Source organism: Petaurus breviceps, unplaced genomic scaffold (assembly GCF_028583685.1).
Source record: "Petaurus breviceps papuanus isolate PSGF00001 unplaced genomic scaffold, PetGlider_PUasm1.0 129, whole genome shotgun sequence".
In the NCBI taxonomy this organism is placed as follows: domain Eukaryota; kingdom Metazoa; phylum Chordata; class Mammalia; order Diprotodontia; family Petauridae; genus Petaurus; species Petaurus breviceps.
This window is the reverse complement of record NW_027185665.1, coordinates 9,880,691-9,892,863: the sequence shown is the minus strand read 5'-3', so window position 1 is coordinate 9,892,863 and position 12,173 is coordinate 9,880,691. Positions and strand designations below refer to the sequence as shown.

The 12,173-nt window shown below is 38.2% G+C and overlaps 1 protein-coding gene across 2 annotated transcripts in view; it reads right to left on the bottom strand.

Moving 5' to 3' along the window:
• Window positions 1-2,148: 2,148 nt before the first annotated feature.
• LOC138173790 (coiled-coil domain-containing protein 68-like) overlaps window positions 2,149-12,173 on the bottom strand; it is a 91,646-nt gene continuing 81,621 nt past the window's right edge. For both annotated transcript variants that reach the window (XM_069103899.1, XM_069103890.1), the window contains 2 exons: window positions 7,899-7,975; window positions 2,149-2,596 (listed from right to left, as the gene is read on the bottom strand). In XM_069103899.1, the coding sequence (XP_068960000.1) occupies window positions 2,539-2,596; window positions 7,899-7,975 (135 nt within the window). In that variant the 3' untranslated portion in view covers window positions 2,149-2,538. The remainder of the gene's footprint in view (window positions 2,597-7,898; window positions 7,976-12,173) is intronic.

Sequence of the window (12,173 nt, the reverse complement as noted above, 5' to 3'; positions counted from 1 at the left end):
CTACTGGCTAAGTGATCTTAGCCAAGTCCTTTCCCCTCTGGATGCCCTCAGCAACCTCTCCAAAACTTTAATTTGCAGGGAAAAGGCTGCATTGGAAGAGGCAATTTCGTTACTGGAAATGCATTATACCAATGAGAGTACAGGTCCAGACCAAAACAATTTCTTTTTTTTCAACTTACAATACAGGATGTCAGTCAGTAGAATGACGTTTCCTGATACTGAAATGTGTATCATCAATGCAATAGACATTTTAAAAACTGTCTAAACCTTCCTAGTCTTAACTCAAACCTGACTTTGAAAAATACTGATTGTTAATTCTTTACCTTACTTGGGGTGGGAGTATATTCCTCCATGCCAATTAAAAATTCTACATGCTATTCTCAGGGTATAAAACATCTCCTGTAAGGCCTTTCAAAAATGGGGCATTACATCTTTCAGATTAAAAAAAAAATGTTTTCCGCAGACATTACAATTTTAAACATTTAAAATAATTTCCTTCTTAAAAAGTCAGTCTCAAAAATACGATGAAAGAGAAGCAGGATGTGCCCAATTTGTGGTCCTTCTTTTGCTTCTATAAAATTTAAAATGAATTTCTGGATCACTCCTGTTTATATTAGCCTAATCCCCAAAAAAATAAATTACTGTTCATTTTCTCAGCAGCATGGAAGTACCATCTAATAGATTGCCTTTTCAATTTCGGCAGTTATGTTAGGAGTATCTATCAATTCCAAATCACCAAGCTAGGCCCAGCCTTAAAATGTCTTAAAATAAAATGAATGTAGTGAGGGAAACCAAGATCCAATAAGTTAAATCTGTAAGTATTTTTTAATATGAAACTTTAGAAGAGAGTGTTCAACTAGAAGCCATTGGTTAAGCAAAACAGATGACTACTTAATTGAATATATCTGAAATCTAAAATCATATATGACAAGATAACCAGTAATTAAAGGCAACAGGTATTCTTCTGGTGGACAAGTAAGCTTTCCTCTCTATAAGGCAAATTTTGAATGAATATGAAACATCTTAGTTTCCATCCAAACATACCTAAAAAAGGAACTGAATTTTCAAGGAAAGTCTTGAATCCTTGCAAAAGTCCCATGGAACACAGCTGAAGAATAGGGTCTTCTGTATCCTAAAATGGAATATCTCTAGCTTCAGAGACAGGCAGGTCTACTATTCTGTAATTCACATGATAACCTGGGCTGTCACCAGTTTGTTAAAGAAAAAGCAAAGAAATGGGTGTTTTCCATCAATATAAGAGGCTTCGGCACATGCACCAGAGCACTTTGGCTCTGATGGGACAAAGATCAATGTCCTTCTGGGAAGTGACATTAAACAATGGACATGTATAACTCTTGGGGGAAAAACAATTTGGGTTAAAAATCATAGCAAATTCATATGGCAACTTTTGGGCTAATAGCATGTGAAAGAACTGGTTGAAAAATTAATTCTAACACAGTTGCTCCATTCTTTAGATGTTTCGCATTTTATGGTATGCTGAGATGTGTCCTTGGAAGGGCCTTCAGAGATAACTCAATCCACCCATTCCACTTTCACTTAACATATCAAGAAAATGAGGCATATCATTAACATATCAAGAAAATGCCTCATTTTAGTGGCTCTATTCATGGACACATAGGAACTACAGCTGGAAAGCTCATAGAGATTGGCTTTCCCCTTACAGAAAAAGAAACTGAGGCCTGGATTTATGTGACCTGCTCAAGATCCAACAGAGCAAGTGACTGAGCTGGGGTTTGAAACCAGAACTTCTGGGTCCTAACTCACTGTCTCATAAATAACAGCCTTTGCAATGGAAAACAAAACAAAACAAAACAAAACATTTCTTATTAAACACATTTTTCACTTGATGTCATCCCTAACAAGCACACTTATTTACAAATGGAAGTTGACAGTCTTAAATCACAGTCAAGCACTGAAGTTGTAATCCTGATTCTGAGCAAGGCAGCAAAGTGCAGTAGCACAGAACTGTATTAAAGGGTCCTTCAGCGGCCCCCAACTCTTCCCATTCCTCATCTAAAATAACCCATCCCCAGGGTGTCACTTCTCAGTGGCATCTGGCCAACCAAATTTCCTTTCACCATCCAAAGGGGATCGGCTCCCATATCAAATGAAAACGCACTGCAGGAATTTGCAATTATAATATGCGAGGTTCTATTTTACATCCAATACACCAAACAAGTTTGAAAAGAGAATCAAGTGTTTTCCATGGGGAAGAAGCAAATTTCCCCATTAGTTCAGGATGGCAGAATCCCCACACTGGGGAGGGAGTGCTCTTCCCCAAATGCTTGTCTGACTGCTCTGAACGTTTTCTTCCCACCAAGCCGGGGAAAACTTCTTTACAGAAGCCACCCATGGGTAACCTTTGGAAGATCAGAGACAGCAGCAAATTAACATTCTCATTTAGACTATGTTTTTTAAAAATATATTACACAGTAGAACTTGTTCAGAAACTGAGGCCATCATAATAAGGAGTCTTCCAGGGTCTGGAGCTCCCATAATCCAATACACATTGAAGGTTTATTTCCGTAGTCTAATTAGCATCAGATAGGGAGAGGTGTCTTCGGCCATGAATTCACTGTAGGAAAAAAATCACATATGATTAATGGAATCGGTTAGAAGTTCAAGATCAAAATTTAAGGTCACAATCCCCATCACACAGCTGCTATCAATTTACATGGCTTATTGTGTCCTCCTCCAGAGGTCCTAAGGTTCATTGAACATCTCTGACCAAGTCTGCAGGACACCCTGGCCAGCTCATAGCCCACTGGCCCACCCTGTCATTTAACTGCCCAGCTGCCCACCTTTCGTATTTTTTTTTCAAAAATAGGAGACCATGCTCCAAAACATTAATGCTGTGATTTTTTTCAACCATAATAAAAAAATTTTTTTAAGTTTCAAAACATAAAATCAGGATCATTAGACTTATGCCTCATAGGGACCTTAGAGATTATTTAGTCTAATTCTTTATGAGGAAACTGAGACTTGGACTTGGACTGGGTATGAGGTAAAATCACAGAATGTAGGCCATAAAGTTAGGAAAACCTAATTAAAATCCTGCTTCTAGGTGGCCCTGGTCCTGGCTAGAGCAATGGCCCTGGATTCTAGAGGACCTGAATTGAAATTAGGCTGCAGACATTTACTAGCTGTGTGACCCTGGGCAAGTCATTTAACCCCATTGCCTCCTGTCTCCTCCCGCCCCCCCATACCAAAAAAAAAACAAACCCAAAAACAAACTTCCTGCTTTTGATATTTAAAAGCTATGTGATCACAGGTGTCTTCAAGCCTCAGTTTCCACCTCTGTAAAATGCGAGTAATTAGAACATTGACTTCACAGGATTATTGTGAGGATCAAGTATGATAAATGTTGTAATAAATTGCATTTGATAAATTATGCAAAGCAATTCATAAAGCTAACTATTGTTATTGTCATGCCCAGAGTTCTGCAACTAGTGAGGAACAGAGCAAAGCTTTTATCTGATTCTCCCTCAAATACCCTATAACCACTTAGTTCCTCAACCTGCTAACTCCCCATGAGCTTACTCTATGCCCCCTCAAGCACCCTTACTCCCCTACTGAATAAAGTTCAATGGCTCCCTATGGCCTCCAACAACAAATATAACATATTCTGTTTGGCATTCAAAGCCCTCCATAAGCCAGCTACCTCCTACCTTTCCAACCTTCTTATACCTCACTCCCCTCACATACCCTTCAATCCAGTCCACTGATCTGGCTACCTGTCAGACAAGACACTCCATCTCTCAGCTCCAGGCATTCTTTCTGGCTGTTCCCCATGCCTAGAATGTTCACCCTCCTTCCCTCGGCCTACTGGCTACCCTGGCTTCCATCTCATCTTTTACTGGAAGCCTCCTCAAACTCCTCTTAATTCTGGAGACTTCCTTCTGCTAATTATTTCCTATTTATCTTGTGCATAACTTGTTCGTATGCATCTATTGACATGCTGTCTCCCCCATTAGATCGGAAGCTCTCTGAGGGCAGGAGCCATCCTTCGCTTCTTTTTGTGTCCCCAGTGCTTAGCACAGGGCCTGGCAAATTGCAGGCCTTTAATCAACGTTTATTGATTGATTGACTGAATCCAGATTCAGTGTTCTTAACACTATGCTAATGAAAAAATTCGGCTCATTTCTCCCAGTTGAAACTGAAAGTACTGGGAAAAATTATTTTTCTTTCTCTTGCACCTTCCATTTTGACTCACTCACAACTAGAGACCATTTGAACAACATGACTTACAGGATCACAGACTTAGAGCTTAGTCATCATTCCTTCTTTTTACAAATAAGGAAACTGAGGCCGAAAGAAGTTAAGAGGTTTACCCAAGGATACACAGATAGAAAGTGGCAGAGTCAGGATCTGAACCCATGTCTTCTGACCTCACATCCAGAATTCTTTCTGAGGCACTTCAAACAAAAGCCTCCAGATCGTAAAATGAACAAACATTTAAACACACACACACACACACACACACACACACATAACACAAGGAACATCTATCGTATTTTCCATCAGGGACCTGGCCACAAAAGAGTGGCTTTGTCCCCATCTTGGCATAGATCTGAGCCCCACTTTCTGTTCCCCCATCCAACGGAGGACCAATCTGCCTCCCAGTTGTTAAGAGCCCTGAAACTAGCACTGTATAGTAGTAGATAGAACACTAGGGTTGAAATCAGAACGCCTGGGTTTGAGATCTGGCTTCAGCACTCACTCTCTATGATGCTGGGAAAGTCACTTCTCTCTGCATCTCTGCTACACTATCTGCCTCACTGTGTCTTCCTGAGGAGAGGGTCTCACAAAATGCAAAGAGTCATATAAACATACCTACGGCCATTATCCACACTGAGACGGTCAGGAATCTACACAATTTATGAAATACATTAATTTGGGGTGGCCAGGTGGCTCAGAGAGTAAGAGCACTGGCCCCAGAGTTGAGATGACCTGGGATCGAATCCGGGCTCAGATACTTAGCACCACACCCAGAAATAACTGGCTGTGTAACCTTGAGCAAGGTACTTAACCCCAATTGCTTAAAAAAAAAGAAATACATTAATTTTATCCCTTTCCTGGACACCTCTGGGCTGAGATATTTTTTTTGCGCTAGTAGACATTATAGGAAAGTGGCTAAAAGATGACAATTTGTGACCTAGGGCCCCTAAAACTTTATGACTTGGCTCAGAAACTGTTTTCCCCTTTAGTCCCTAATTACATATATCATTAGGAAAGAGATGTGCCACAGTAAACAGTTTAAAGTATGAGATGAATCTGTCTGGATTCCCAGACTGACACTAATCACAATGGGCTTGATTCTCTACTCCATGCACTGTGCCCATGGAGGTTCAGAAAATCAAAATGTGCCCTAAGGGGATTAGTTTGAGAAACCTAAAAGCTTCTGCTAGAATGGGAAATTTTTAATTGCATCTTTAATGATATGTGTAATTATGGACTATAGTTTTTTTTTTCTTTATGGAAGCAATTCTGTGGAATATCAAAGAAACAGGACGTAGGCCTGGAAGTGTTCTGCCATTTGCAAAATATTTAAACATCTAAGTAATTTATTCTTCTTTATAATTTCTATCAAAGCATAATTCTGGACATGAGCATTAACCCTTTTATCACAACAATTTTTGTGAGAATCTGTTATGTGTTTAGCACTGTGCCAGATGTTACAAAGAATTAAAGGAAGCAGGGGGAAAAATTATTTCTGCCCTCTCCTATAATCTAGTTGCGCAGATAAGACACAGACCACATGAAAAGTGAAATAATAACAAAAGACATTTTGTGATTAAATGCTAATTTGGTCAATGCAGAGAGAAGCTGCTGTTAACTAGACTAAATAATGTTAATTGAGTGCAAGAGGAATGATCACTACAGGTTAGAATTGAGCAAAGCCTTGAAGAATGAGTGGGCTTCAAATAGGCAGAAAGGCTGGAGGGATGGAAGAAAGTATTGGAGAATATTGTCAACCATGATGTGGGAAATGTATGCCATGCTCTGGAGATACTGAGAGGCTCAATCAAGTTAGAGAAGAACTTCTGGTTTTGCAGCCAATGTGGAGAAAGATGAAAGATAACTCTGGAAAAGTAACTTGGAACCTGATTATGGATAGCCTCAAATGTCAGGCTAATGAAGCTGGCTTTGCTCCCCCGTGATGAAGAGTCACGATTTCAAGCAAAGGAGCAATATGATGAAAGTGCTCCTTTACAAAGATTAAAATGCCAGCATTGTGCAGGATGTGCTGAAATGTGTTTGGTGTAAGGTGGGGGATACTGGAAGCAAGTAAAGCATTTAGGATCCTTGCAGAGATCTAAGCATGAGGTAAGAAGGACCTGAATTGGGGAGGTCACCATGGAATGTAAAGGAAGGGATAGATTCATGAGAAATTATAAAACAGTAGATAGGATTTGGTGATCTGATAACATGGGGAAGAGGAAAACTCAAAGGTGACGAAAATTTTAATCCTGGATGTCTATAAAATGATGTTAGTGATAGAAAGAGGGCAACAGAAAGTGGCAAGATAGCATATTTGAAAGCACTATATCAGTAAAAGGCACACATTTTTCAAGGATATGCATCTCCTAGGGAAAATATTCCACTTTTTCTCATTAAAAAAAACATTTACAGAATGCTTATCAAGCATTGTAAAGTTTTGGCAGGCCAAATTTAAATAATATTCTTGACTAGGTTCTAACCAAGTAAGTACAATTCAGTTCAGCTAAATTTGAGAATGATGACAAATGTAAATGATTAAAAAATATTTATTCCATGCAGCTGTCAAAAGTGGAGCTAGGAATTCTCCAATCACAGCTGGCAAAAGCCAACCACAGGGTCATTATGCACCATGCTCTCAGCTTGATGGGCTCCTTACAAAGAAAAAAAGAAATTGAGTCCATTTTGCTACATTTCTGTTCATAAATATACAATCCATTCCTACTCACTTCTTTTCATAATACTAAAGTAGATAAAACCTTTTGATTCCTTTACATGTCAAGATCCCACAATTTTATCAGTGTAGATAAAGGAGGAAGGGAAGGCGGGAAAGAATAGGCCTTTGTATAGTACCTACTATGTGCCAAGCACATGCTAAGAACTATTTACAAATGTTATCTCATTTAAGATAGTGCAGGTGGCTTCATCATCGATAGAGACTAGAAAGTTTTTTGTGACATAAATCTTTGAAAATGGCTAAAAAATAATCTAGTCCTCTGTGATATGGTCAATCCAGTGAGAAGCTGCTCTTAACTAGAATAACTGGGGATAGTTTTTCATCCTGTTCATACTTAGAATGGGAACAGAGACTGGACTTGTCATTTCACTGGTATTGGCAGTTTCCGGTGAGGGACTTTCTCTACCAACAGATGTTAGCAATTTCCCTCAAACCTAGAGCCTTAGAGAATGGTGCTCTGAGTCTTTTTTTGCATCCTGGACCCTTCTGGCAGTCTCATGAAGCTATGGAATCCTACTTGGAATAATAGTTTTAAATGCATGAAATAAAATATATAGGAATGCCAAGGAAATTCATTACATTTAAATATTTATCAAAATATATTTTTTAAAAGTTTGTGGACCCCATGTTAAGAACTCCTGAAAAAGTATGTATCCTAGAACAAGGGGAGGTTGAATGATTTGCCTGGGAATATACAGCCAGTGTATTCAGAACAAACACCATTCTTCCTGGTTCCAAGACCACCTTTCCATCCTCTATATCACGCTGTCTCAAGTTCATATTTATGTTATTTAAAAAGATTCGATGTTGTCTGTATTTTATCAATACAAAGTAGTAATAATTTCGCACAGATCCAAAGTCATATACATAATTACATTCTACATGAGATGTGGTGGAACAAGGAGAAAAGGAAAGACCTCACCTCGTGGAGACTCCCTTAGACACCTTCATCTTGGAGTTATCTGACCAAAGTTCAATCTTGCTTTTTAGATCTTTATTCTAAAATGGAAAAGAAAATTCTATCAAGGTTGGGTAGAAACCCTGACATGGAATGACACTTTTGCATATATGGACTGGGTTCTTTTCTACCTAAAGCCTATGTCCCTCCTTAGAAACTAGTCAGACTATATTGAGTCATTCTTGAGATCACTGATCACAGTACATTAATGGCATAATGTCTTCAATGATGTCCTGAAAAGAATAAGCACCTGGGAAAATGCCTAATCTCATATGGGCTCAAGCAATTTTCTGATTTGGGGTCTGAAATTCAACTGGTGAAAATAATCAGTCTTGAGAAATTCACTTGAAGAATTCCAGAAAATCAATTAAAAACTTAGTTGAAACAATTAACAACTTTAGCAAAATATTAGGATATAAATTAAACCCACATAAATCATCAACATTTCTATAGATTGCCAACAAAGTATAGCAGCAAGAGATAGAAAGAGAAATTCCATTTAAAATAAAATAATTAGAAAATATGAAATACTTGGGACTCTACTTGCCAAGACAAACCCAGGAACTATATGAGCACACTTACAAAATACTCTTCACACAAATAAAGTCAGATCTAAACAACTGGAAAAATACTAATTGCTCATGGGTAAGACAAGCCAATACAATAAAAATTACAATTCTACCTAAATTAATTTATTTATTCAGCACTATACCAATCAAACTACCAAAACGTATCTTATAGAGCTAGAAAAAATAATAACAAAATTCATCTGGAAGAACAAAGGTCAAGAATATCAAGGGAATCAATGAAAAATATGAAGGAAGGTAGCTTTACTATACCAGATCTCAAATTGTATTACAAAGCAGTAATCCTCAAAACAATTTGATACTGGTTTAGAAATAGAGGGGTGGACCAGTATAATAAATAAAAGTACACAATATACAATAGTAAATGACCATAGAAATCTATTGTTTGATCAATGCAAAGATCCCAGCTTTTGGAACAAGAATTTACTATATGACAAAAACTGCTGGGTAAACTAGAAAACAGTTCAGGAGAAACTAGGTATAGACCAACATCTCACGCCATATACCAAGATAAGGTCAAAATGTTTACATGATTTAGACATTAAGGGTAATATCATATGCAAATTAGGGGAGCATGGAATAGTTCACCTGTCAGATCTATGGAAAATAGAAGAATAGTGAGCATTACAGGATGTAAAATGGATAATTTTGATTACACTAAGTTAAAAAAGTTTTACAAAAATAAAACCAATGCAGCCAATATTAGAAGGAAAGCAGGAAACTGGGGGAAATGTTTCACAGCACATTTCTCTGATAAAGGCCTCATTTCTTGAATATATAGAGAACTGAGTTAATTTCATAAGACTACTAATCATTCCCCAATTCATAAGTGGTCAAAGGATAGGAACAGGCAGTATGCAGAAAATATCAAAGTTATCTATAGTGACATAAAAAAGGTCCTAAATCACTGTTGATTAGAGAAATACAAATTAAAACCACTCTAAGGTACCAACTCATACCTAACAGATTAGCTAATATGACAGAAAAGGAAAATTGTAAATGCTAGAAAGGATGTGTGAAAATTGGAAAACTAATGCTCTGTTAGTAGATCTGTGAACTGATCTAATATCGTGGGCCCCTTGGGCACCAGCCCCAGGTGTGAGCAAAGACATGGCAGAGAATTAACCAGGCGGGTAGTTCTTAGGGTAGAACTCCATTTATTTATCCTGAGGACAAGGTTTTTATAGAATGAGACAAAGGAAGGGGACTCAAGTATTCATAGCATTATCTTAGTCTGTCACATCCTGGAAGTAGCATGGCAATAAGGTCTTTTGTTCTCTAGGTGCCAGAAAATCTTAGGAAAAGTCAGTTAACTCCTTTCCTATGCAGTCACATTACAAAGGATGCTCTTGGGAGCTGGCTGTAAGGCCTAAAGCCAAAGCAGTATCATCAAGTACATCTGCGTAGGAACTGACCACCTAAGAATTCAGATAATTTGGTTTTGAACAACTAAAGTCTTGGGGCAGAGCCTATTGGTCTCAGAACTCAAACAACATCCTTATAAGTGTAACCCATATCAAAAGAACTCAGGAGCTAACCTGACAAAAAGTCAAAGAGGTCTCAAAGAGGTTTTTGATATTCGGGTCCACTGATATCTGAGTCCCGGATCAAGCCTCTTTGGCTCCCCACAATCTAACCATTCTAGGGAGCAATTTGGAACCATGGCCAAAAGGATTAAAAAAAACTGTGCATGTACTTTTATCTAGTGATGCCATTACTAGGTCTGTACTCCAAAGATATCAAAGAAAAAGGAAAAGGACAGACACGTGCAAAAATATTTGTAGCAGCTATTTTTGTAATGGCAAAGAATTGGAAATTGAGAGGATACCCATCAATTGGGGAATGGCTGGACAAGTTGTGGTATATGATTGTGATGGAATACTATTTGTGCTATAAGAAATAGTGAACAGGTGGATTTCAGAAAAACCTGAAAGACTTATATGAACTGATACAAGTGAAGTGAGCAGAACCAGAACACTGCATATAGTTACAGCGATATTGTGGGATGAACAACTGTGAATGACTTAGCCACTGATCTTAGACAATGCCAAAGGACTCATGATGAAAAGGGCTATCCACCTCCAGAGAAAAAATTGAAGAAGTGTGAACGCAGATCAAAGCATATTGGATTTGGAGTCAGGAAGACCGGGGGAGGATGATATGTAAACAACCATGTATATAACAATGAGGGTGATGATATGTAAATAGTCATGTACAAATGTAAGTGGGAGGTAATCTTAGAGAGAAGGTACCAGCAGCTCACACTTCTAAATGGGGAAATAAGAAAAATAAATACATGCGAAACTGAATAATACTTAAGAACTTTAAAGTTGACAAAGCATGATATATATCATATATATATATACACACACACAACACACACTTATATGTGCATAAACATATAATTATATACACACATACATACAATTTCACTTGACCCTCAAAACAATCTTGGGAGGTATGTGCTATCATTATTATTATTATTACTATTTCCCAAATGGGGAAACTGGGGCTGAGAGGTTACCTGACTTACCCAGGATGACACAGCTTGACTGAGGCAGGATTCACACTCGGGTCTTCCTGACTCCAAATCCAGAGCCCTATCCATTGTATCACTAGCTACCAGTTAAAACAAAATAACGACAATATTGCCCCCAAACAGCAATATGGTTATGAGAGAAAGAGGAGGTGGGGATTTCTATGATTTCAGAGGTGAGAGACCATCAGGAAGTGGTCATAGAAAGCCTCACAGAAAAAGGACTTTGAAAGACCAGTTATGATTTTGGTTGAAAAAAAAAAAAGAGAAGGTACCAAGGAAGAAAAATGAGCAAGGGAAGTGAGATCTTTGTTTCACACGTGGTGGGTCTAATCATAGTCTCTAAACACGATAGATACTCCATCTCCTATCTCTGCACCTTTGCATTGGCTGTACCCCATGCCTGGAGTGCTTTCCCTTCTAATCTCCCCTTCTTGGAATCTCTAGTTTTCTCCAAAGTCTAGTTCAAGCTCTACCTTCTATACAAGGTTTTTCCTGAACCCTTCCAGCTGGTAGTGTCTCTGTGCCAAAAACAAACTTGGATTTATTTTGTACATATTCTGTTTATAATACATATACCCAAACACATACATATGTGCATATACATATATGTGTATACATATGTAAACACACAGATATATAATTGTGCATGTGTATTGCACAGGCATGTATTTGTATATACACACAGGTTGTTGCATTGCAACTGGGTTAGTGTACACACAGTGCATGTGTGAACATACATACACAATGCATGTATCTATGTGGGTATGTGTGCAAATGCATGTGTATATTGCAGCTGTATATGTGTGTACATTGTTATGTGTGCCTATACATATGTGTACGTACACATATATTGTTGTGTAGCTATAGATGTACACTGCCTTCCAGGTCTCCCTTACTGAACATTATGTTAACTCACACTCATAGTTAGTTGTCAATGGAGAAAAGTGCTACAGCAGTATGGACTTAACCTGTCATTTCATTGACGTAGGAACTTTTAGGTAAGGAAAGCCTCCCCCTACCAAGACAGGTTGGCCACTCTGCCATTTAGAGACTTAGAGAGATGCTTAGATCACTAAGAGGTTAAAGTGACTTGTCTAGTCACACAGACATATG